General features: G+C 39.0%; 1 protein-coding gene across 5 annotated transcripts; it reads left to right on the top strand.

Annotated features, from left to right (window-relative positions):
• Positions 1-44: 44 nt before the first annotated feature.
• Positions 45-13,216, top strand: asb7 (ankyrin repeat and SOCS box containing 7). 5 transcript variants are annotated; one of them, XM_053683251.1, is made up of 5 exons: positions 45-392; positions 2,041-2,149; positions 3,659-3,900; positions 5,964-6,569; positions 10,714-10,936. In XM_053683251.1, the coding sequence occupies exons 3-5, from the start codon at positions 3,690-3,692 to the stop codon at positions 10,749-10,751; spliced, it is 855 nt and encodes a 284-aa protein (XP_053539226.1). In that variant the 5' UTR covers positions 45-392; positions 2,041-2,149; positions 3,659-3,689; the 3' UTR covers positions 10,752-10,936. The 5 variants fall into 5 exon arrangements, with proteins under 5 accessions (XP_053539226.1, XP_053539227.1, XP_047013965.1 ...); XM_053683252.1 differs by lacking the exon at positions 10,714-10,936 and adding an exon at positions 9,188-10,699 and having other exon boundaries at positions 46-392; XM_047158009.2 differs by lacking the exon at positions 10,714-10,936 and adding an exon at positions 10,955-13,216 and having other exon boundaries at positions 49-397.
• Positions 13,217-26,733: the final 13,517 nt, after the last annotated feature.

The following is a 26,733-nucleotide window of genomic DNA, read 5'->3' on the forward strand; positions in this document are numbered from 1 at the left end:
AGTGATGCTGCCGGAAGTAAATTCCCCTCCCTATTGTAGCCTGATTTGTATTCAATTTCTCGAATTTAATGAGGGCTAACTTTGTTACATTGATATGTGTGGGGTGAGAAACCTTATATTTGTATAACATTTCCTTTTCCCTAAGATGTTAAAGCGTTAGACAGGCTTGTTTTTTGTAGTCGATTTAGTCATCGCCGGTCGCAAATAGACGACGCTTTTTGCAGCAGTTAGACACACTTGACGGCTCGCGTCTTCATTCCTGATTGGCTACATGCACCCTATCCGAAGTGGACGGCTAATTGGCTAGCTGCATTTTGTTCCAAGTGTGATGCTTTGAATAGTTTTTATATCGTTTTCTTTTAAGCGGTTGCTGCCACAACGGACCAGATACAGTTAAGTATGAGCACCAACTTTCATTTCTAAAGTTCGTTCACAAGGATCTGCAATGCAGCTGTGGAAATTAGTTACAATCTCTTGGGTAGGAGCTAATTTAGCTAACTAGCCTGTTAGGTTTGCATTATTGTTAGCTGAGTTATCATTGGGCTAGCTAGCTAGCTAGCTTAACTACCTCTGTATAATGACAGCGAACGGCTCGGTCATGTCTTCCACTTAGATTTGTCTTTATTAAGTGCCAGACTGTTTAGTTGGAACTAGCACTAGCTAACATAACAGCTCCTGGTTCATAACACCAGCTGGCTAGCGGCGCTTGCTAACTTGGCTTGCTTCGATGTTTGGCCATTCTAGTCGTGAATCTGGGCTAGTTATTGTGCGGTAAAAACATAACATTTACATGAGAAAGTTCCTTTTTGCTTCATGGTGAAAACGCGACATTTTCTCTGTGTGTTTAAAGAGACCTACTCTTTGACACATGATGAGGAAAAACGTCTTAAATAACCAGCGATATTCGGTTAGTTCTAATTGTAAATAATAATAATAATAATAAGTCGAATTCGGATAAATCTAAACGATACCATCTCTGAATAACAATACAGTTAAAAAAATAATAATTAATAACCGACTCGTTACTGTATGATGAGGTTATGGCTAAGAGGACAGGAGGCACATCGCTGTCAGGGTCTCCATTTTTAATGAATTGATTAGATAAATGACAAACGAGTTTATTATATAAACATATCCAGAGCTGACCCATGACACCATGACTGTCATTCGGTAGTAATAGTATCATATAATATGTGTACATATTGGTATTATTATTATTACTTATCATTGATGTACACAAGTGCTAAACTGTGTAAATTTCAGCGGTTTAACCCTTGATAATAATATTAGGTGGTGTTAATGTGAACACTTTGTTGCTGCTAGCCTTTCTCCTGACTAACTACTCGTGCTTTGGTTAATTAAGCAAAGCTCATTCGTAGCTCAAATTTGCTCATCATAAAAATTTTTTAAAAAAGGTTGTGTTGGTTGTAAAAGGTAACATTGACACAAACGGTAAAATGAAGAAATTAATTTTCGTTGACTCTGGGTGTTTTGCTAAAGCCAGTAGTGTTGCATTACATATGTTTGTGATCATTTGCCATCAACTGGGAAACCACTTATACTTCCGGTTAGTAAAACCCATTAGTGTTCCATTTGAGACGATATTACCCTTCTAATATTCATACACTAGACGATACATAGTGCACAATGTAAGTGCATAGTGTTTAGTACGTCATTTGGGACACAACTATAGATAGGTCTGTTTCCCAAAATATAAACAAATTAGTCATTTAAACCACCATGACTCTGACCGGGATAAAGCAGTAACAAGATGAATGAATGAATGAATGAATGAATGAATGCCAAGCCACTTTAACAACTTGTACATTCCCATGTTAATCTGACCGCCTGTATTAAAGTAAAAACCGCCCACTACCACAACAGTTTTCAGTGCTAGGTGAGTGACATTTGTGCTTCTCGTATTAAGTTCATGATCCCTTAGAGGCAATATCAGAACAGTTGTTGAGTAATAATGTGTTGTTTTTTTTTTTTGTTTTGTTTTTTTTAAATTAATATACAATCTTATGCTTTTGCTCACAGGTTTGTGACGTTTCTGCGACTGGAAGTTTGATCCCGGTTGGGCCGGACTGAAAAATGCGCCCAAAACACAAAGGGAACTGATTAATGAACTGCTATACATTAATCAAGGGTAAATGTTTCATTTGCACCAACAGGCAACATTTCTTGAACACTCACAATTGATTTTAATGTGGCCTTAGATTTTAAAAATGAATAATAAACGTTCGCGTTAAAGGAGTCATTTGAATAATGTAAAAAGCGTGCATGGTCGGGGTGGACAATTCATAAATCCATTAGCTATCCCATGGGACATATGGATGCTCTAATGTGCTGTCCATTCATGTTTTGGTTGGCAGGAAACCTAATTTTCTAGGCTAACAACACAATACAAAGTGGTGCTTGAAAGTTTGTGAACACTTTTGAATTTTCTTTATTTCTGCATTAATATTACTTAAAACATCATCCGATTTTCACACAAGTCAGACAAAGTGAACCCAGTTAAACAAATGAATTAAAAAATATGATAACTGGTCATTGGGGAAGTGGTGACTTGACGGTTAAGGCTCTGGGTTACTGATCGCGGGTTCAAGGCCCAACTTTCCCATGCTGCCACAGTTGGACCCTTGAGCAAGGCGCTTAACCATCTCTGCTCCAGGGGCGGTGTATCATGGCTGACCCTGCACTCTGACCCCAACCTCCTAACATGCTGGGATATGCGAAGAAAAAAGAATTTCACTGTAATGTATATGTGACCATTAAAGAATTATTATTATTATTATTATTATTATTATTATTATTATCATTTATGTATTGAGAGCAATTATCCAATATTGCATATGTCAGTGGCAAAAGTATGTGAACCTTTGCTTTCATATCTGCCGTGACCCCCTTAATGTTTCGGCAAATGTTGCTCACATTGGCTTGGATGAATTTTAGCCCATTCCTCAGTACAGAACAGTTTCAACTCTGGGATGTTGGTGGGTTTCCTCATATGAACTGCTTGCTTCAGGTCCTTCCATCACATTTCTATTGGATTAAGGTCAGGACTTTGACTTGGCCAGTCCAAAACATGAACTTGATTCTTCTTTAACCATTCTTTTAGTAGAATGACTTGTGCTTAGGCTTGTTGTCTTGACCCACTTTATTCTTGAGGTTCGGTTCAGACAGCTATTCTGTCAGCAAGTCTTAGCTAATGTTTGGTTATGAGATTTTCTGTTCTGTCCTCACTTCACACCTAAAAGATGTTATTTGAATCGAGCCGCTGTCATTATTTTTTTCCTCTATGTTTTATGCTGTTTGCAGATTGTTATATTTGAATGTGGAACACTAGTGTTTGCCTGAGGAAATGATTCACTATTCCATTACAGGATGAATTATGCATCTATCTAGCTACCTGGTTGCTTTATAACCACCTGTGTTTTTGTATGCCTCTATCTTCCTGTCTTCCAATCTCTATGCCTGCCTTTTCATTTACCTGTCTATATATCTGCCAATCTGCAGATTGTCTATATCTACCTGTCTTTATAATCTGTCTGTCTTTCTGTCTCTACCTGTCTGTCTGTCGCGTGCCGTTTTTCATTCACATTCAGTGTTGACTCTTGATGTGCTCCTTATTCACAAGTCGTGTGTCTGTGTTCAGGGACGCAGGAGTGGCTGCGCAATGTGACAGGATGCTGAACCATCACTTCAGAAGGAACCCGGACCTGCAGGAGGAGCTGCAGATCCAGGCAGCGGTGGCAGCCGGCGATGTCTACACCGTGCGCAAGATGCTGGAGCAGGGCTACTCGCCCAAGATCAGGGACGCCAACGGTTGGACACTGTTGCATTTCTCTGCTGCCAAGGGCAAGGAGCGATGCGTCCGCGTCTTCCTCGAGCACGGAGGTAGGCGGTCTGGACAGTTTCTTTTTGATAGTGTAGAAACTGTTGTTCTATTAAACATTTCAGCTGAATTACTGAAGGTTTACTGATTTAGCCCAGTAAGATTAAGAATTACAATGATGTACTGGGAGTTTTATAGGTGCAGGAATTTATTCCAGAAGCTAGATGGTGCTATGAAACTGGGTTAGGGCAAAGGTATTAACACACACTATTTGTCAGTATTTTAAAAAGCAATATCTATACATAAAGCCATCCTATTGATCTATAGATAGATATACACATGCACATACAGTGGTGCTTGAAAGTTTGTGAACCCTTTAGAATTTTCTATATATCTGCATAAATATGACCTAAAACATCATTAGATTTTCAGAAAAGATCTAAAAAGTAGATAAAGCGAACCCAATTAAACAAATTAGACCAAAATATTATACTTGGTCATTTATTTATTGAGGAAAATGATCCAATATTACACATCTGCAAGTAGCAAGAGTATATGAACCTTTGCTTTCATTATCTGGAGTGACCCCCTTTTACAGCAATAACTGCAACTAAACGTTTCCGGTAACTGTTGATCAGTCCTGCACTCATTCTTCCCTGTTCCTCAGTACAGAACAGCTTCAACTCTGGGATGTTGGTGGGTTTCCTCACATCAACTGCTTGCTTTGATTTGGCCAGTCCAAAACATTAAATTTATTATTCTTTAACCATTTTTTTTGTAGAACGACTTGTGTGTTTAGGATCATTGTCTCGCTGCATGAACCACTTTCTCTTGAGATTCAGTTCACAGACAGATGTCCTGATATTTTCCTTTAGGATTCGCTGGTATAATTTAGAATTCATTGTTACATCAATGAGGGCAATTCGTCCTGGCCCAGATGCAGCAAACCAGGCCCAAACCATGATACTACCACCACAATGTGTTTCACAGATGAGATAAGGTTCTTATGCTGGAATGTAGTGTTTTCCAAATGCTTCTCATTTAAACCAAAAAGTCCATCCACAAAACATTTTTGCAATAGCCTTTTGGCTTATCCATGTGATCTTGAGTAGACTGAACAAAGATGTTATTTTTTTATTTTTATTTTGACATCAGTGGATTTCTCGTTGCAACTCTGCCATGCACACCATTTGTTGTTCAGTGTTCTCCTGATGGTGGACTCATGAACATTAACATTAGCCAATGTGAGAGAGGCCTTTTGTTGCTTACAAGTTACCCTGGGTTCCTTTGTGACCTCATGGACTATTACACCTCTTGTGCTTGGAGTGATCTTTGTTGGTCGACCACTCCTGGAGACGGTAACAATGGTCTTCAGTTTTCTCCATTTATACACAATCTGTGTGACTGTGGATTGGTGGAGTCCAAACTCTTTAGAGATAGCTCTGTAACTTTTTCCAGCATGATGAGCATCAACAACTCCTTTTTCTGGTCCTCAGAAATCTCCTTTGTTTGTGCCATGATACACTTCCACAAACGTGTTGTGAAGATCAGACTTTGATAGATCCCTGTTAAAACAGGGTGTTCACTCACACCTGATTATCATCCGATTGATTGAAAACAACTGACTCTAATTTCACCTTCAAATTAACTGCTAATCCTAGAGGTTCACATACTTTCACCACTCGCAGACATGTAATATTGGATCATTTTCCTAAATGAATAAATTACCAAAAGTATAATATTGTTGTCTTATTTGTTTAATTGCGTCCTCTTTATCTACTCTTAGGACTTAGGAATCTGATGATGTTTTAGGTCATATTTATACATAAATATAGAAAATTCTATACTGAAAGAGACACTATATATTAATTGTATAGAGCTGCTTGAACCATGTATCATTAAGTAAATGTGCTTTAGTTTTTTTTATCACAAGTTTACTACTTTTTAAACAATTTATAGCATCTCTTGAAGCTTGAAGACTCGTGGGTCACTGTGCTGCACTGAATTAAGTTTCTCTCTCGCTCTGTGTGTGTGTGTGTGTGTGTGTGTGTGTGTGTGTGTGTGTGTGTGTGTGTGTGTGTGTGTGTGTGTTCAATAAAATAAAATAAAAAAAACATAAACACAGCGGACCCGACAGTAAAGGACTTCATTGGTGGTTTCACGGCGCTGCACTACGCCGCCATGCACGGACGTGCACGCATTGCTCGCCTCATGCTGGAATCGGAGCATCGCGGTGACATCATTAATGCCAAGAGCAACGACGGCTGGACGCCACTGCATGTAGCTGCACACTATGGACGCGACTCATTTGTGCGCCTGCTCTTGGAGTTCCATGCTGATGTAGATCCACTGAGCGACAAGGGCACTACACCACTGCAGCTGGCTATCATCCGAGAGCGTTCAAGTTGTGTGCGGCTGCTGCTCGACCACCACGCCAACATCGACGTGCAGAACGGCTTCCTGCTGCGATACGCTGTCATCAAGGGCAACCACGCGTACTGCCGCATGTTCCTACAGCGCGGAGCAGACACCAACCTTGGACGCGTAGAGGACGGTCAGACACCGCTTCACCTCTCGGCTCTGCGTGACGACGTGCTCTGTGCGCAGCTTCTCTACGCCTACGGAGCTGACACAAACACGCGCAATTATGAGGGCCAGACACCCGCCGCCGTCTCAGCGAGCATGTCCCGCACCAGCCGACCCTGCCTCGACTTCCTGCAGGAGGTTACATGTATGTAAACCACTATGAGATTTATTTTTCTTTTAAGGTGTGGTTCAGCGAGAACTAGGGTTGTTTGTGTTCTCTGTATTACCTGTTTATCATGTTTATGGTCAAACTATAGCCAAATGCTTCTGAGTTGCACAACACAGCCCAAGAAAATAAAATCACTTTCTGCAAGTCATTAGTGTCTTCTAGCAACTTCTAGCATTTGATGGTTGTTATAAAGAGCATCACATTCATCAATGTGACTGATTATGATTGATGGTTATTAGCCAATCAGTATTTCTGCCAGGTCCTACCACATATTGTGTTCATGCTATACTTCAGATTTCTTAAAATATTTGAATATCCGTGTTGATGTGACATGGTGATTACTGCCTTAAATTTATTTGTGGAGTCATCTGGATCTTCTGTAACCACATTTCATGAAAATACCAGTTTTCAACATCTTCCTAATTTTTGGTTTGACCAACTCCAGTATTGTGATAATGAGTAACAGACTATATATCATGCGGCCTTATACGAGAGGAAGTCCTCTTGGACTCAGTATTGTCAATTCAGAGTCCACAAATTGTTTTACAAGATAATTTAAGAAAATTGGGCATTTAGAAGGACACAAGTACATCCGGCATGGAGTTTATTTAAACAGTGTATGAGCTGTTGTTTGGGGGAATTCTACTGGTGAATTGGGATGTTCTAAAATGTTGGAGTGGTCTGAGTACTTAAATGCCCCATAGATTTAGAATATTTTGACTTGACTGTAGACTCGATTTCACTGCAGTGTCCGGTGTAAACTTTTAGCAGTGCAGAGTTTACAGAGCTTACAAACTGCAGTTTTGTCATCATTTCACACGAGACATCATCTTTACACACCGCACGAATTCGATGCGTTTTCCCGCCCACTTTTGATTGACAGGATATAATGTGCCCTGATCATCGGATGTTTTTAAACTATCGTCCGATGGTCCATTGCAGGGAAAAATAGCCTTTATCGGCCAATACATCAGTGCATCTCTAATAGAAGTAATTTCGATATTGTGATAAATGATTGCGCAATACACTTTTCTGAGATATCGTTGGTGTAGTGATTTGTTTAAAAAAAAAAAAAATTTAATAATTACAATTTAAATGGTACTGAATGGATGCTACTGATTTGATGTTTAAAAATGTTTAACTTACTTTTCAATAATTCCTACAGAGCCGAAGAAGATTATCATCATCAAACTCAGTTAAATGTTGTTGTTGGTTTTTTGTTGTTTATTTTACTACTGTTTTGAAGAAGGTTTCTTAGCTAAATTATTTATCGTGATCTGCATCACAGAAATGTCCTCAAGTAACATGATGTTTTTCTCATATCGCCCAGCCCTAATAACAACATTTTATTTTTAGTTATCTAATAATTAATAAAGTGTCTGTTGTTTACCACTAATGGTAGTGTCTTAAGGTTTATATTAACGGTGAAACATGGATATCGTATTTGGTTTCTTTTTCTTTAAAGGAATAGAATAAAAGAGTGAAAGCACTGTTACTATGTAAGTGGAACAGTGGTCTCAGCATGGCCAAAGCTAGCCCCGTTGCCTGTGCGAACAATCCAGCGTGTGAGAAAAGCGAGCCGTATCCCCTGAAGCACTAATGATCTAGTAGACAACAATGGCCACATTCCTGCGCTCTGCTTCAACTTTGATATCACCATATCAAAGCTGGCCGTCTCAGCCCCACATGCACTGCGGGGTCTATTCAAGCCCAACCGTCGGCCAGATCATATTTCAGCCTGGTTATCGATTAGAAAAAACACTTTTATTGAGGCCTGACAGGCAGGATTTTTGAATGTATTGTGTGCTGATTTTTTCCCCCCTCTATGCTCCTGTGTGTGACAGTACATAGCATCTGTAGATGGTCCTACCCAGGCCTTTGTAGTGGTTTTCCCAGCTGCCTCTGTGTGTGTCTGTGCCACAGCACGGAGGCAGGACGAGCTTGGCTATTAGAACTGATAAAGTGCGTGTGCTGGATTCCTGGAACTCATTTGTTGACTTCCTTCACATCTTTTAAGACAAGGGGGGCACAGAGCCAGTGGCCTTGAAGCCTCAGATCTTTTTAGACAGTAACCAAAGGTTGAAAGAGGCAACTTGTGGCCTTCAAGTCTTAAGTACAGGCAAGTTCCAGAGTAAAATTTTATTATTGATGGTAATAAGATTCATATAAAAAGAATTGATGTCATGGTATCCAGTTAATTTATTTCTAAAGCTGTGCTTATACTGCATGACTTGTACTGCATGGCCACAACGAAGGACCGAGCAACCATCCAAAGTTAAACATTCGTTATGACACTAATCACTTTAGTTTGAAAATGCTGACAATCAGGCAGCACTCAAGTTTGTGCAGTTGTACAGTGCTGTGAAAACGTATCTGATTTCCTTTCATTCTAACTAGTTTTAGATCTTCAAACAAAATACAACATGAGTGAACACACTACAGTTTTATTTTCTTAATTTTTTTTATTGAAGCAAAAAAGTTATCCAACACCTATCACCAGTGTGGAAAAACTAATTGCCCCCTTAAAATTAATTTGTTTGTGCCACCTTTACCCACAATAACTGCAACCAAACGCTTCTTCCACTTACTTCTAGGACTAGGATTTACTCCTATGTTTTGGATCATTATCTTGCTACATAATCCAGCTGTGCTTGAGTTTCATATGGAATGAAGACCGGACATTCTCCTTTAGGATTTCCTGGTAGAGAGCAGAATTCATGTTACCCTCAATTACTGCAAGCTGCCCAGACCCTGAAACAGCAAAGCATCCCCACACATCATCACACTTCCACCACCATGCTTGACTGTAGGTATGATGTTCTTTTTGTGGGATTCTGTTTTTGGTTTACACCAGATGTAACACGACCCCTGTCTTCTAAACAGTTCCACTTTCAACTCATCAATCCACAGAACATTCTCCCAAAAGGTTTGAGGATCATCAAGGTATGTTTTGCAAAATTCAAACGAGCCTTAATGTTGTTCTGGGTGAGCAGTGGTTTTCACCTCGCCACTCTTCCATGGATGCCATTTTTGCCCAGTGTCTTTCTGATAGTGGAGTCATGAACAGTGACCTTTATTGATGCAAGAGTGGCCCGTATGTTCTTTGGTGTTGTCCTTGGCTCTTTTGTTACTTCCTGGATGAGTAGTTGTTGTGCTCTTGGAGGAATTTTTGAAGGTCAGACACTTCTGGGAAGGTTCACTACTGTGCCAAGTTTTTCCATTTGGAGATAATGGCTCTCACTGTGGTTCTTTGGAATTCCAGTGCATTTGAAACAGCTTTGTAACCCTTCCCCTGGTATGTTTCAATCACCATCTTCATCATTTCTGGAATTTCTTTCCAGAAATTAAGAAATTTAATAGGAAAAATCTGGGCGCTGGGAACAATCACCCTCGGATTCGGATCACAGCAAACGTGCCCGGTATAATGACCACAATAGTCGATTCACAGTTCCAGGGTCCCGGGTTCAACCCTGAGCTCGGGTAACTGTCTGTGCAGAGTTTTACATGTTGTCGCCTTGTCTGTTTTGGGTTTCCTCTGGGTTCTCTGGTTTTCTCCCACTTCCCAAAAACATGCATGTAGGTTTACTGGCTATGCTAAATTGTACCTAGATGTGAATCAGTGTGTGCCTTGCAATAGACTAGTTTCTCATTCAGGATGTATTCTGGCCTTCTGCACAGTGTTTCCACAACCCTGAACAGGAAAAAGTGGTTACTGAAGATGAATGAATGAAAGAAATGAACTGACTAATGAACAACTGCCTTAACTAATGTTTATCCACCCATGGTTTGCAATAAGTCCCCATCACTTACATAAGGAATAAAACATTCAGGGTTGTGTTGTATGAAAATGATAAGCAACAACTGGGTTGGTGTGATGTGGTCCAATAAGAAGTGGAGTTACTCTGAAGTTGATTATTTTCCTTTAACCGCACGTCATAGTCATTTCATACCACAGCAATTTGCCAATGATAATTCTTAACCATTTCTACTTGCATTTAATGTTGTGGAACGTCCATGAAACAAATCCTGCTTTCACTTAGGTTATAACAGCTGCAAAACTTCCATTACTGTTTTTTTTGTGTTTTTTTTTTTCTTCTCCTCTCTCTCTCTCTTTTTGCAGTTAATATGACACAAAAATGCAGCTTTTCACATTCCTGAAAAAAGCATGCATATGGGAACTGAAGCATAAACCAGGAGTTATGCGAAAATCTTTTACTGTCTGCATCCTGAATTGATGTCTGATGATTTTAGATTATCTAGTTTTATTTTTTTATCCTGAAATTTCCATTGTTTGAGTATGTATGAGCAAGTAAGTAAGTAAATGTAGTATTCACCCTGCCAAATCTTTTCTGTTTCTCCAGGCCAACCCAGGACTTTGCAGGACCTGTGTCGGATAAAGATTCGTCAGTGCATAGGCCTTCAAAGCTTAAAGTTCTTGGAGGACTTGCCTATCGCCAAGGTGATGAAGGACTACTTAAAACACAAGTTTGACAATGTCTGACAGAGGCCTGGAAAACTCCGGGCATCAGCACAGGAACAGATTCTCTAGCAGACTATGCAACCTCTCATTTTCCTTTCTGTTGTCAACCTCCAGCAGCGGATTGTTTTCTACAACCATGCGTGATGTTTTTCTGCCATTTAATCTGGAAATATAGCCAAGCTATTTGTCATGGACACTGAACCCCAGCTTGTGTTCATTGTTTGATTATTGACCCATGAAGGGGAAAAAAATTTCATCATATTTTATTTGAACAATCCAGTCCTCTTATTAGGTCGGAGTTAATGGTGGTTTCAAAAGCTGATGTTATGACGATCTTATATCAATCCAATATCAAGGCTTTTGGCATGTTAAGTATAATTAAATTATTTGAATATGGGAATTGATAAGGTTTTTTTTTATTATTCAAGCTCATAGTTTGTAGTTTCTCAAAACAATTTCAAAATACTAATTTACCTATACATATTTCACATTCACTTCTTTACAAGTTTTTTGTGATCAGCAAAACATTTTTATACATCAATAGCAAAACATTAACGGTATAACTATTTAAGATTTTCTTATCATGATGCACAGACCTACCGATAAATCATCACACCCCTAGTTTCGAGTATACAATAGATAAAGAAACAATCCCTTTTTACTAACTTACTGACTTTTTTTGTGATGAAAGATGTGTGGAATTCGATTTTTCATACAAAACCATGTCAACTGTGCACCACCTTCCATTCAACTATTAACAATTCAGCACGTTTTGAAGGTGCACTGAGTTAGTAGTCACATTTAAATACGAAATATTTGACTTGTGAAACAAGCATTAAAACTGTGATTTGAAATTTTCTTCAGTTTTCCCACTTGACGTCTTGGTTTCCTCGTGTGGAACTCATTAACAAGGATTACACTATGTATATAATTGTGTCATATGTACAGCAGATATTTTTCTAGAATTATTTAAGCTATGAACTCTTGTATCATAAAGTGTTAAGGATTTTTGTTGAATGGTTGTGTGGCTTTTTTAAAAGTCTTAATAGTTTTTGTTTGTTTCAAATTTAGAATTGAAACACACTGATATAAATGAATCGGGAGCAATTAGTGAAATTGTGGAAATATAATTAAATTTTTCCCTCTATCAGAATTATCTATGAGTGTTTTTGGTAGTTGGCAAATGGTGGGGGGGGGAGGCATTTCGTCGTGCCTTCGCTTCACCTGGATGGAATCTTGGGTTGCTCAACAGCATGCGCATTTTTCTCAGGTGTGTCACGTATTATTAAATTAAGTTGACTAGTTTTTGTAAGGTGCACCAGTATAATCTAGTACGGTAAATATTTTGTTCATTTATTACAGCTTTAGTCAGATTAGAGTATGCGTTGTGTCCCACCTGTATTGAGTAGGCACATGCCTATAATTGGCTAGACAATATTTTGCAATATGCATACTGAAGACAGGTCGAATTATTGTAGTTTATTCACAAGGTAGTCCGTCCATCCATTTGGAAGGCAGTCTCTAAGGCTGCTTATTGATGACACGTTTAAAGGAGCGTTGAACATGGACGTTCCTTCAAATTCAAGAAGGTGATAACTATTGTACATCAGGATGCAAGGTTACGCAAAGGATGTGGAAATTTTAAATGAAGCGTACATGGCTGGAGCTGGGTTTAATTTTATTCAGCCTCATACTAATAAAATGGAATAGAGGTTATTGTTATTGTTCTTTCAATGTTGCCGGGTTGAACTGAAATTTCCTAAATTAAACACGTGAGCTGTTCATCTGAGAATAAATACAGGAATAAAGAAGAATGTTTTCGATTGGACTTTATCTGTATATTCAGGTTTTTACAGTTTCAGTAAAGTCCTGACTCCATTAAAAAAAGAAATTTTTTTTTACCATTTCAGCAGTGCTTTCTCTGAAATTTTGTTTACTGTGTGTGTGCGAGTGTGTGTATTTTGTGTTGAAGCGCTGATGTGTTTTCAGAAAGCACTTATTCCGGATTCAAATCTTCTAAACGTCTTCCACGCCTTTCACCACCACAACTACTGAATGTACATAAACTGCTGTTTGCCTGGCCCAACATGAATTGTGTGAATAAATGATTATCACAAGGTCCTTGTTGAATTTTTAAGCATTATTATCTGTGTTCTAGTTGTTCATTTGCATCCATTTTTGACTGCTGCCATTTCAATAAATATCTGCTCAGTCTGCTGAGGTTTTTTTTTTTTCTTTTCAGTAGGTGGTAGGGTTTCACAATATATCACCTGTTATTGACATTGGTCTTAGCAGTACTGATATTGCAAAATGGTATACTCTGTAAATGAGTAGATGTAGAAATGTTTGGATAAAACGTGATCCGTGGAAGGTACACTTACGTTACAGTCCACAGAGAAGAACATTATTCAATGAGAGGCAGTTCTGCTGAGGGAAACACCTTGTTCATGAGATCAGACAAGAATATCCAGACTGGTTTGAGCTGACAGCAAGGCTATGGTAACTCAAATTACCACACTTTCCAAACGTTCTGACCAGAAAGCCATCTCAGAAGAATCGGAGGCTCATGAGTTCCATCATCAATAAAGACTAGTGAGCCTGTTCCAGAAGCAGCCATGCAAGCCCAAGCCATGACACTACCTCCACCATGCTTGACCGATGAGCTCATATGTTTTGGGTCATGAGCAGATCCATTCTTTCTCCACACTTTGGCCTTTCCATCACTTTGGTAGAAGTTAGTTAGAAGCATGGAATCATGCCATGTTGATTACTTTCCTATAGCTGATCACCCCATGGTGTTTTATTCCTTACTTACTGAATTCATTTAGTTAACAGTGTGATGATAGTTTGTCAACTCATATACAAGCGAGGTCTCAGAGGTGGTGAAATGAAAAATGTAATACTGGCATATGTGTTGTGATGTGAAAAAATGTATATCATTGCTAGAGGTCATAGCAGGTTCTGCTTTGTACAACTGTTTCTCAAGCTTCTTTACTGAGATTTACATTTACTTCTCAAGAGTTCAAAAAATGAATACTGAAAGAGTCGAACTGCCGCTGGAGGCTATTCAGTTTCATGCATATCATGCTTCTTTGCTGTCCTCGTCTCTTTCACGGGTCTCTATCAGCAGCCCTCCTCAAAGTCCTGGCAGAACTTGAGAAAAAAATTCCCACCCCTGCTACGCTGAACTCAATGGCATCATATGTGCTTCTGTAGGAGAGACACCTTAAATGACACGCTTTGGCACAGCATCAGTGCTTTTCCTGCAGACGCCGTGTATCACCTTAACACGGGCAGGGTTTCGTGCAAAGCTCTTCCACGTCCTCTCCTCTCCTCTTCTCTCTTGTTTTCTTTCTCTCTGTAGTTCCCAGGAATGCAGTTCTTAAATGAAAAACCTCTCTGCTTTCTTTAAGTTGGAGCTTAAGTGGGCCACTGCCAGGCCTCGGGAAGTCGAGGTGGCCTAAGAGCAGGCGCTGATATATTTGTGGATTCTTCTTACAAAAACACGAGGCGCTATCATCGATCACATCGCAGGTAATGTTACCTGATAAAACAATGGCATCTCTCTGTGGCCCATGTTTCCAGAGTACAATGCGCCTATTGTGGGAGTAGAGACGGCGTCCTGAGCCACGCTAGAAACCACAGGGCTTCCATGAGCGTGAGGGGAAACTCCCTGTCCATGGGTCCGTATCTCTGCGGAAAAGGAAACGTTGACACAATCAAGCTTGAGGATGATGGGTTTAAATCAGTGTAGCACTTCCATGCAGAGGAGTATGCAAAGCAGACTTTATCACAGAACAGGAAAAAAACACTACACATGGTCATTCATTCAAGTTCAAGATATGCTCACTACATGGCCAGGTTTTAGCTTGGGGGGAAAGGTAACTTTGAACAAAAATGTCAAAATCTTTGTAATCTTTTAAATAACAATGAATCTATTTATAATTATAATTGAGCTGCAAAACTATAGTTCATAAAATATGTACAGTGCTATGCGAAAGTCTCAGGCACCCTATTTTTTTTAAAGTACAAATTTTGTCATAATGTTTATTTTATAATGCATTACTGATTATGAAATTTTGCATTATTGAGTCGGTCCAAACACTGGCACCCTGTCCAGAGTGTACCCCGCCTTGTGCCCGATGCTCCCTGTAATTGGCTCCAGGTTCCCCTGCGACCCTGAAGAAGGAGTAAGCGGTAGAAGATGCATGGATGGATGGATGGATGGATGGAGTCAGTCCAAACATACTATATATATATATATATATATATATATATATATATATATATATATATATATATATATATAAACAAATAGTTTCCAACAAAAAATGTTAAAATTGTTTATATGTCAGTAAAGAAAGCAACACATTATGTAATAGACCGCTTTTCATACAAGAAAACGAAAATAAAAAAACTTAGCTGTGGCAGATTCTCTTACTCTAGATGCTCCATAAAGACTACCAGCTTATTTCCATATAAAACTGCAGAAATTCTGCCTGAGACCACTATTTTTGGTCACATCAAATATTGACTTTGTTTGCTTTATTACTCTTTACTGCTCTTTTTTTTTTTTTTTTTTTTTTTTTTTTTAAATCTGGAAACAATTTTTCAAGGCATTTTTGAAAGCATCTTTACTTTATTACACATTTCTTTGCATATTTTGCATCTTTTGCTGTGTATGTACTGTGTATTCAAATGACAAAGCAGATCATGGTCATATGGGCTACATGATGTAGGTGTTTATATGTAATTGTGTAAGGCTGATTACTTCATTATAGATGTAATATTTGAACTCATTAACTTGCAAAGTGCCTCACTGTCTGCATAAGATTAGTATCAAGGAGACACATCTGATCATGTGACCTTTCATGTAGAATGCAGGCCAATATGCAAAATGTAAGATATTTATTTACATATTTACAGATATACACAAGTTTATCAAGTTTTTACATACAGTACATGTGCCATTACTTGGACAAATTGTGTGGGCAGAAATATGTAAAATATGATTTAAAGAACAAACCATGAAATAAGAATGCTGTCTTGTGTGTGGTATGGCTGGTAATGTGGTAATGCAAATTTCTTTGAGTGGCCGCACCCTCACATATCTGATGAATAAATCCTACTGCTTCCTTACAAATTACAGTTTCATCTCCACTCAAAATTGTACTTTTGTATCATGCAAACCTTATCTACAGGGCAGGCAAGGCAGCCAATTGCCTGGAGCCTCGCATACTGAGAGGGCCCCCGGGGGCTGATCATTTAAATAATCAGAAATTTTCATCTTAAAATAATCTCACAGCAACGTCTCAGCAAGCCCTTAATGCGGGACCCTTTGCGGGGCGCTATGACATCTGAGGACTCATTTATGCTTCTCCGCCAGCCCTTCACACTTGAATCATGTGAGCTTTAATTCCTGAAAATGAATCTGTCAGCCAGAAGTGCAAGGGCAAACAAGAGGAGGAGGAAAAGAAGAATATGATAATGACAAATGAATTAAGGATAATTAAAGACAAACAAAACCACATTTAATTGTCCAATTTCACTTATATTTCACCTTATTATAAGATGAATTATTGATAATAGTTAGCTAGGGTTAGCATGTTTTGAGTAGTGATATCAGTTATTAATGTGGGCTAAAATGCAATGGATACAGGGACTGATGCGCACAACACCGGCTCTCTTCCTCCCATGCATCAATACTTTACATTAGTTAATACGTTAGTTAATAAGTTAGCTAATACGTTAGTTAATATTAGTTAACATTAGTTGAAGATGGACATTTTATTTCCTCACTGAGGTTTGATTTCCTATTTGTAAAACACAAAATAGGAATGGGGTGGGGGGTGGGTGCATCTACTGCCATTCCTCCACGGAAGTTAAGGGTGACAACAAAATCATAATAACACAAGCATAAGAACAACATAAATCCATCAGAAGGGCAGAAGAGCCCCACACATTTATTTTGCCTGAGGCCCCCACATTATCTAGGTTCGCCTCTGTGTCTAGTGAGCACTGCATGTTTTTGGGAGGTGCGAAGAAACCAGAGAACCCAGAGGAAACCCGCACTGACACAGGGAGAAAATATGATGGTAACCAAAGCTCAGGATCAAACCCGACACCCTGGAGCTATGAGATGGCAATGCTACTATGGATTAGTACATCAAAATAATTACAACTAAAATAATTCTATAATGGGGCGCACGGTGGCTTAGTGGTTAGCACGTTCGCCTCACACGTCCGGGGTTCAATTCCCGCCGGGGCCATGTGTGTGCGGAGTTTGCATGTTCTCCCCGTGCTGTGGGGGTTTCCCAAAGACATGCATGATTGGCATGTCTAAAGTGCCCCTAGTGTATGAATGGGTGGGTGTGTGAGTGTGTATGTAATTGTGTCCTGTGATAGACTGGCACCCTGTCCAGGGTGTACCCCGCCTTGTGCCCGATGCCTCCAGGTTCCCGCGACCCTGAAGAAGGAGTAAGCGATAGAAGATGGATGGATTGATGGATAATTCTATAATGCAACTCTGTAAGCATTTCTGGATTAATTCAATTCCAAAAACTTGTTATTGCTTTCAAAGTTTTCTTTGGGAAACTAGTTTACAACAAATCATGTCTGTTATGGCACTGATTATAAGGAGGATTTCCAATAAGGGTAGAGACAAACAGCCACGGTATGGTTGACTGAGCATTCTATCTATCTTAATGTAAATCATTTTCAGATGTGTGCCAAATTTGATATTTTATGTTTTACTGAAGTGAGCCCCAATTATTATTATTATTATTATTATTATTATTATTATTATTGTTGGTGTTGTTGTTGTTATTATTATTATTATTTGTTTTTCTAATAGTGATTCTGTTTTTCATTGATTTGCATTTTTTTTGGATCAAGAATCCCAGGAACACTGGGTGTGAGACCAGAATAGACACTGGATGGGATGTCATTCATCACGAGGTGCCATGCACACACATTCACACACTCAATCACACCTCGGGGCAATTTAGAGTCCAATCCACCTTTAGCAAAAATAAATCAATTTAAAAATATAACTGGCACCATTTTTCATTAACCCGAAAAGAAGCTGATTTACTATGCTTACTGATATTGCCATTTTTAATGGTATATGGAAACCACCTTTGAGAACAAGATATTTTTTTCTCTGTACAGTTTACCTTACTATCATTCCACCCCATGGGCTCTGCCTTATTGAGTAGGAATAGTACAGGAGAACTAAAGTACTGGAAGTTATGCAGATGTCAATATACTGTAGTTCTACTTGAAAATTTGTAAATATCACCATATAACACATTTATAGTTACTCTCTGTGTGGAGTTTTGCATTTTTTGCTTGTTAAGAGTTTCCATGTGTGACTGTAGGGATTTGTCTGAGTTCCCAAAAACATGCTGGTAGGTGAACTGGTGACTCTTGCCCCTAGGTATGAATAAATGCATTTGTGTGTGTGTTTATATGCCTTGCAATGGGCTTGCCATTTAGGGTGTATTCCCATCTCATGCCCCAGGAACGTCTTTGAATCCACTACAACCCTGACCAGAATAAAGCAGGAATGGAATGCACTGGTCTACGAAACTTAACAATGTCATTTAGCAAGTATATTTAGGAACATATCGATTTTAATAAAGATTTTGGTCACAAAGATTTACAGTGCAAAACTACAGCAAATGTCAGACACCGGCTATTATTAATCTACTGTATTTCTTCAAACCATTCATCTCTGTGCTTGGATTGAATTCTGCCTCTTTATACATCGCACTGAATAAAAAAATCTAGCAAATTAGCAAATATACTCAGCAAAAAAAACAAACGTCCCTTTTCTCAGGAGACTGTATTTTAAAGATAATTTTGTAAAAAATCCAAATAAACTTTACAGATCTTTATTGGAAAGAGTTTAAACAATGTTTTTCATGCTTGTTCAGTGAACCATAAACAATTATTGCACATGCACCGGTGGAACAGTCCTTAAGACATGAACAGTTTACAGGCAGTATGCGATTATGGTCACAGTTGCAATAACTTAGGACCCTAAACAGACCTTTCTACTGACTCTGAAAAACACCAGAAGAAAGATGTCTAGGGTTCCTGCTCACCTCCATGAACATGCCATAGGCCTGCTGCAGGGAGGCATGAGGACTGCAGATGTGTCCAGGGCAATAAACCGCAATATCTGTAATGTAAGACGCCTAAAACAGTGCTACAGCGAGACAGTGGAAAATTACATGTAAACATGTGTCCCCCCAGACGTGATGGAGAACTTGCAAATGCCTTGGTGGAAGAGTGGAGTAACATCTCACAGCAAGAACTGTCAAATCTGGTGCAGTCCATGAGGATGAGATGCACTGTAGTACTTAAAGCAGCTGGAGGATACACATTAATACAAATATTTACACATGTTAAGAAATTTGCTGAAGAATATTGCTGAGTATATATGTATAAAATTCAGTTCTGGTTTTAAAGTACTTTTTTTTCCAAGCCTTTAAAACAGCCCACCTGTTTCACTGGTTGCTTTGATGTGATTTTGAATCATTCGGTCAAATTACCTGTCAAACCTTCCTTGTCAGGGAGCACTGAAAACTCAACACCCACTTAAAATATCTTAAATCATTAGTTCTCATCTAAATTGCATTTAACTTAATAAGGGATGTGGTAATTGATGTTGGTTCTCATCTAGCTTAGCACACTGTTCTTCCTGAATAGTTATTGATGAAAGAAATATTACCTTTCTGATGAAACACATACCATGAGCATCTCTCTCTCTCTCTCTCTCTCTCTCTCAGTTAGTATAGCAATAAAGATCATTTAAGACGGTTGTAAAATGATAAAAGTATAAAAAATGAGATTACTTATAATAACAAAAACATTTCTACAGTTATTCAGCTATACTATAGTTACTACGATATTCCCTCTAACTCTCAATTCTCTGCGTTCCAAGCTGTTCATGGATCAGTATGGCTCACCCTTGCGTAACGGCCTGAGGAAGCACAAAAGTGACCCCTCTGCCCCCTTTTTCTCTCGGTTGGCCTATCATGATCACCTGTTCCTGTACCGTTTTTAGCAGCTCTTCATTTGGGAAGTGAAAGCCTTGGCTGGGGGCTCGTGCTCTTTGCCAGATGCAGGACGTGCTGGAGCAGAACGGAGTGAAAGGCCACGGTAGGAATTCCCTCCTGCTGGGACAGAGGAATAAAAGACCGCAAGAACGGAGAGCTGGAGACATGGACACTGTCCGCCTTTGTGTGTCCACTACTGCAGTGCAGTGGGACTAATGGAAGCCGAGCTGGACAGGTGCACCATTAACCAACAAGGGAGAGAGAGGGAGAGAGAGAGAGGACTGATATATCATTCCCCAAGCAGAGACTATACTAAGAACTAGGATTCCACACTGAAACCACTTAAACACTGTATGTTTATATTAAAATATTTGTGATGTGCTTAGCAATTCTGATGCTAGATTGTTTGGCTAATTGTTGATATGGTGAAATTGGTTAATATGATTAGCGATGTAAAAGATGACAAGCATAATGGTGTTGGTGGCGGTATTAGCATGAAAGTTGAAGCTTTGGAACCTGATCAAATTGTACAGATGAGTAGCTGAGAGAGCTGGCTAGACAAAATTAAAGCGCTGCTGCATAATCTTCTCTCTTTAGGTAGGGATGCTGATGCAGAAGCACTTTAATTCTTTATGTCCAGCTCTCTCAGCTACTCATCTGTACAATCTGCTCAAATAGATCAGATGTACAGATGAGTGACTAGGGATAAATCCCTAGCTCAAATCCTTGAGTCTGTTTTTCTCCAAAAAGCTAAAAACAACTTTTCCATTCTTGTAATTACACTGTAATATAACATGGTATAAAAATTTATTATGATTTTATGCTTAGTATCTTACCTTTCTACCCTTTCACCACCATGCTACCATTGTTGGGCCCTTGAGCAAGGCCCTAGACCCTCTCTGCTTCAGGGGCAGAGAGCCTTCTGCATCAACGCTGACCTTGCACTCTGACCCCAGCTTCCTAACAAGCTGGGATATGCGAAGAAAAGAATTTCACTGTGCTGTAATGTAATTAAATTTCAGACTATTGCATAGTACTGTATATGAATACCAACTGATGCATCATCTGTGGGGCTGTGGTGGCTTGGTGGGGGGCTGTGATGGCTTGACGGTTAAGACTCTGGGTTACTGATCAGAAGGTCAGGGGTTCAAGCTCCAGCACTAGTCCAGTGGACTAGACTGCCACGATGCCACTGTTGGGCCCTTGAGCGAGGTCCTTAACCCTCTCCCCTGTATCATGGCTGACCCTGCACTCTGACCCCAACTTTCTGACATGCTGGGCTATGTGAAGAAAGGAATTTCACTGTGCTGTAGTGTAAATGTTATCAATAAAGATTCATTAAGTCATTAAGTCATTATCCACCCCTTGAATGTGTTTATATAGTAGTGTTAATTTCATTAACGAAAAATGTTCATCAACCTTTTTTTCCATGACTAAGATGAGATGACACTGACGCCATTAACCACTAACTGTAACTGTAATTGTTGATGAAAAAAGAAGAGGATAAAATTTTAGTTTAAAAAATAAAAACTTTACCAAAACCTCTCTTTATTTTCATCGACACAAAAGAAGAGAGAACATATTATAAACTGTTTTTTTTCCTTCTAAATTACAATTACAATCCAAATATCATGAATTGGATTATATGATTGGCAGTTTCCTTTCCCATGCTACGTGTGGGCTAAGGACTAAGCAAGCACGCTAAAGTGTAGCTTTCAAGCTAAATTGATTGAAATGTTAATAAATAATCGTTTTATGGCTAAAAATGTCTGCAGTTTTCAGTGACTAAAACTAAAAAGACTGAAATACTTACGGTCAGAGGTGGGTAGAGTAGACAAAAATTTTACTCAAGTACAAGTAAAACTATTTATAAAAATAATTACTCAGATAAGAGTAAAAGTAATCATGTTAATAATTACTTGAGAAAGAGTAATAAAGTATCCAATGAGAAGACTACTCAAGTAGCAAGTTACTAGTTACATCAGATCTGATTAAAATCCTGAATCACAGACTACATGAAGAACTGTAAGTCACAACTTTCCTTGAAAGACTGTTCTGTTTGAAACATGGGTTCAAGATGAAGCAGCATATCCCAGTCCTGTGATGGGAACAATAACGCAAAATCTCATGGAACAGAACAGAAGAGAAAGCGAGTGTAGAGAGAGAGTAAATGTTTGTGTGTTTGTATGTTTGTGTTAGTGTGTGTGGGGGGGGTGGGTGGGTGTCCTGCCTCCTTTTACCCACTCTTCGGGCATTATCTTCCTGGACTGAGCCGCTAAAAAAGTGAGCGGTTGTTGAGGACACATTCAGACCACTGCCATGTATCACAAGACTCTCAACCTCATTATACCTGATATAAACTAACTATTAAAACTACATATATTCATTAATGATAATGAGTCTTTATTGTTCACACATAGAGTAGGGCACAGTGAAATTGTTTTCTTCACTGTGAGGAAGCTGGGGTCAGAGCACAGGGTCAGCCATGATACAGCACCCTGGAGCAGAGAGGGTTAAGGGCCTTTGAGGCAGCTTGGCAATGCTGGGGCTTGAACCCCCGACCTTCCGAGCAGTAACCCAGTGCCTTAACTGCTAAGCCACTTAACATTTAGCAGTTAACATTTAACATTTAGCCACCACTGGAGGAACAACACCAAATGCAGCAAAGTAAAAGTACATTTCTGTGATTAAAAATGAGTAAGAGTATAAGTATGGTCAGTTGAACCTACTCTTAAATGTACCCTACTCTTTTTTTTCAAAAAGTTATTCAAGTAAATGTAATGAAGTAAATGTAGTGTGTTACTACCCACCTCTGCTTACAGTCTTCTTTGACTAAGATAAGACTAAAATAGCCAGACTTTTAGTCAACTAAAATTTGACTGAAAAAAAAAAAAAAATGCAGGATACGGCTGACTAAATATGATTTAAAAAAAAAAAAACTCTCAAGGACATTTGACACAGGACTTACACTAAATTAAAAAAATAACTGTCAAAATTAACACTATTACACAGAAATATTTTTCATGTGCTAAGTGATTCTGATGCTAATTTGTTGGCTGGTCCTAGCTAATCCATGCTAGTTTAGGCTTTAAAACCTGGCATAGATTAGCCAGCAGTGATTTGCTCTTGTTGTCAGTATAGGTAAAAATGAATAGAAAATGGAACACATACTAGCTTTACATAACCCACATGTCTGCTGTGATACTCTGATAAAGATCTCCAGTGTAGGCTAAGACATGAAACTCATTCAGCTCAATGTTGAAGTCATTTTAATATTTCCAGCAGTGTCTGACTCATCTCCTTTTTCTATTCTGAGGGGGGTGTTATTTAGGGCCTGTGATTTAGTGACTTAATTTGTCTCCAGGCTAAAACAGTACAATGTTTTACCTGTGCTAGTTTTTGCTAGTTTTGAAGCTGTTGATTCTTGAATAATTTAACTATTTAGCCATGAAAGGCAGCTTAATGGTGACACCTGTGACTCCTTATTCATTAAGTGTGTCTTTATAATGTTCTCAAGTGACATTTATTTGCTAAACTGCTAAAATAGTGCTAAAGTGCTAAGAATGTTGCTAAACCTACAAAGGTGAGGATAACCTGAGCTGAACCTGAGTGAAATAAAAATGCCAAAAGTGATGCTACACTTCTAAAAATGGTGAGACATTGACAAAGACGGTCAGACTGATAAAACAGTGCAAAAGTCCAGCCAAAATCCTCCTCTATTATGTTGCAAGTAACCTCCCAGTGCTCATTATTTCTTGGTAGATAAACAGTTAAAAATGAAACCAATGTAACAAAACACATCACATATTTGAATTGCAGTTCAGGTTCCAAGTTTGGGTTATTAGATCATTTTAATTTTACAGATCATCTCTCCTGAGCCAAGAAACTGAAGCTTTTTTCCTTTGTCTGCTCATTTGTACAACACAGTGTTTTCTTGTCAGAGGAAGTAAACAGAAATATAAGTGTGTAAAGGTAGATGTTCATACTTGCCCAGACTGTCAAATACAGTTGATTATCCAGGCTACACTGTCTGAGTTCATGTTGGGCCTGATGCCTAATGCCAGCTTTCCCACTACCTCACCTCCTTTATAATAACTGTGTTTGCTTTGATTGCATGATTTCTATTTGACTGTGTTTGATTTGATTGCATGATTTCCCACAGGTCTTAATTTCACAGACTCTTCCTACCATCTTATTCCCATCGGGTGGCTTTCTATTAGATTTTGAAATGTTTGGCCAAGTGATCTCCTTTCAGAGCTGAGACTTACCTCATCAACCCAAAGTTATGAGTGCCGGATGTCTGTTTTCTCTTTCTCCATTTGCATGATGACATTTTGTTTTGTCTTTTGGCTCTATGTGTTGAAAATATATTGAGTGACACCATCATTTGACCAGTGTGAATAAAAGCTTGAGTCTGGCCTCAAGGTTGACAGGGCCAGGTGAAAATATGTTTCATCACAGAAGCAAAGGGCACAGGCGAGAAATAGCAAGCAATAACTAAGTCAGAGCATGAACATGAAGAGGGGCTGGATGGCTTTCAGGACCAAGAACCGAAAGGATAACACAGAGAGAGAGAAAGCTGGAAAGAAAGAAGGAAAAAAAAAGAGGGAAGGGGAGAACTTAGCCGGGTTAGGCACTCATGCAGAGAGTCGTCTAAACGGACTGGCCGCTCTCAATGGAGGTCCAGAGGACGAGAGAGCTGGTTCAAGTTTCCCCACACAAGAGGGTAGTGATTCAGAAAAAGGCTGTCCAAAATAGGTCCAGTGGACTTCCATTTGGAAAGCTGCCGTGTTTTTTTTTTTAAGGGGAGGGTGATTTCACTAAGGTTTGCTGTCAAGAAAGATATTAAGCCAGCTGGGTAACTTTGTACAATAACCTTGATATACTCGTTCGATTAGACGTATAGATTATCAGTCGTCACATGTGTTGGGGCTGTATGTACATGGACTGTTTACTAGATTTAGCTTTTGATTGAGTTTCCATATCAAATGAACATATCAGATTATCTGCATTACTAAAAACACCTCCTTTCTCCTTATAGTTTTAAATTTAGTGTCTCTTACAACACACGTAGACTATGAAGGAAGATTTTATCTAAACATCTAGCAGAAAGCTGCACATGCCAGCCTGCCCATCTGCACGGTTTATTAAAAACGGCAAATCTACCAATGGAAGGCTTGGGTTTCATGATACATAAAGACAGACTGCTCCCCATTTATTTTCTCCTCTTTAATAACAAGTTTCATCTGTCAGTTACCTTCTCATTATGCTTGGGGGAATAATAAAAGTCGGACAGATTACAGCGGCTATCCTTGTCATGCCACCGTAATCATGTACACATCATTTGTGCAGACTAGGCACTTTCATCAAGAACAATAGCTGACATTGACGTTGTGGCTCAGAAACGGCTGCTCTCTCCCTGTGCCCCTCACTTACAAGCTTCTCAGGGCGAAAAGCAAGATGTAAACAGTGTTCAGTCATTCAATACGCTACATTAGAGCAGCACTTTTGACAAGGAGCCTTAGCATGCAGTCACAATAAAGCTTGCTCCCTTAGCCCTGTGAATGGGGTGCTAGTGTACCCTACATCCCCAAGTGACATGTAATCCAACAGACTATATTTCACCCCAACAGTCTTCCACTGTGGCCACATGGAGAGAGTAACGTCAAGGATTCTAAAGATGACCATGTTGTTTAATGGTAGGTTCTCACCATAAAGGCTTGTATTCACCAAGACAGGTCAGACTTCTGCCATTTAGCACATTTGTCCAAAGATTAAACCAGTAATTATATGGATAAAGTTAAAAGGTTGGAGGCTTTTAAACAAGATATGGTATCACTGAAGAGATCAAATTAAGACGATTACAAGAGAATGGCTAATCCAGTCTAATATATGTTATGTAAGGAATAAAAACATCCCAAAGTATTTTATTCCTTTTGTTCCAAAGTGATTTGTCAGTTATTTATTTAATTGTTTTAAATTCATGAACAAAATGTCCTGCTTTTTAACCATTTATAGTTTCATTTAGTGTTGTGGACTATCTGTAGGATAAGTTAGTTCCTGTTATCACTTATAGTGTGCTATACCTTAATGTTCTTAATGTGCTGTATCTCTTAAAGAGCTATAAACAGTAATTTCCTCACTAGCCTCTCTTTTTCTCTCTCTTTAAGTTAGTAAGAAAAATAAAATTCAACCAGAATGTGCAAACTCCTCTGTCCTCTGTAAATGGAATAATGAGTCCCTGAACAAAGGGGGGGGGGGGGGGGGTGTCAATATTAAAAGTAACAGTCAGTATGTGGTGTCCTCCAGCTGCTTTAAGTACTACAGTGCATCTCATCCTCATGGATGCGGGGGGGGGGGGGGGGGGGGGGTTCAGGCCTATGGCATGTTCACGCAGGTGAGCAGGAACCCTAGACATCTTTCTTGTGGTTTTTTTCAGAGTCAGTAGAAAGGTCTCTTTAGTGTCCTAAGTTACTGTAACCCATAAGGGTCATAAGGTACTACAATAACCGAATAATCTCCATACTGATTTCATGTGTCTGACATGACAAGGACGAAGTGAATGATTGGTGTATGACAGCTGTATGTTTAGTAA

Source organism: Ictalurus punctatus, chromosome 10 (assembly GCF_001660625.3).
Source record: "Ictalurus punctatus breed USDA103 chromosome 10, Coco_2.0, whole genome shotgun sequence".
Taxonomy (NCBI): domain Eukaryota; kingdom Metazoa; phylum Chordata; class Actinopteri; order Siluriformes; family Ictaluridae; genus Ictalurus; species Ictalurus punctatus.

What these genes read in the sequence shown, in the direction of transcription:
- asb7 (XM_047158009.2), top strand. Translation starts at nt 3,690, where the DNA reads ATGCTGAACCATCACTTCAGAAGGAACCCGGACCTGCAGGAGGAGCTG. An exon ending in CGTCTTCCTCGAGCACGGAG is followed by an intron (nt 3,901 to 5,963) that starts GTAGGCGGTCTG and finishes ACATAAACACAG; the next exon opens with CGGACCCGACAGTAAAGGAC. An exon ending in CTTCCTGCAGGAGGTTACAT is followed by an intron (nt 6,570 to 10,954) that starts GTATGTAAACCA and finishes CTGTTTCTCCAG; the next exon opens with GCCAACCCAGGACTTTGCAG.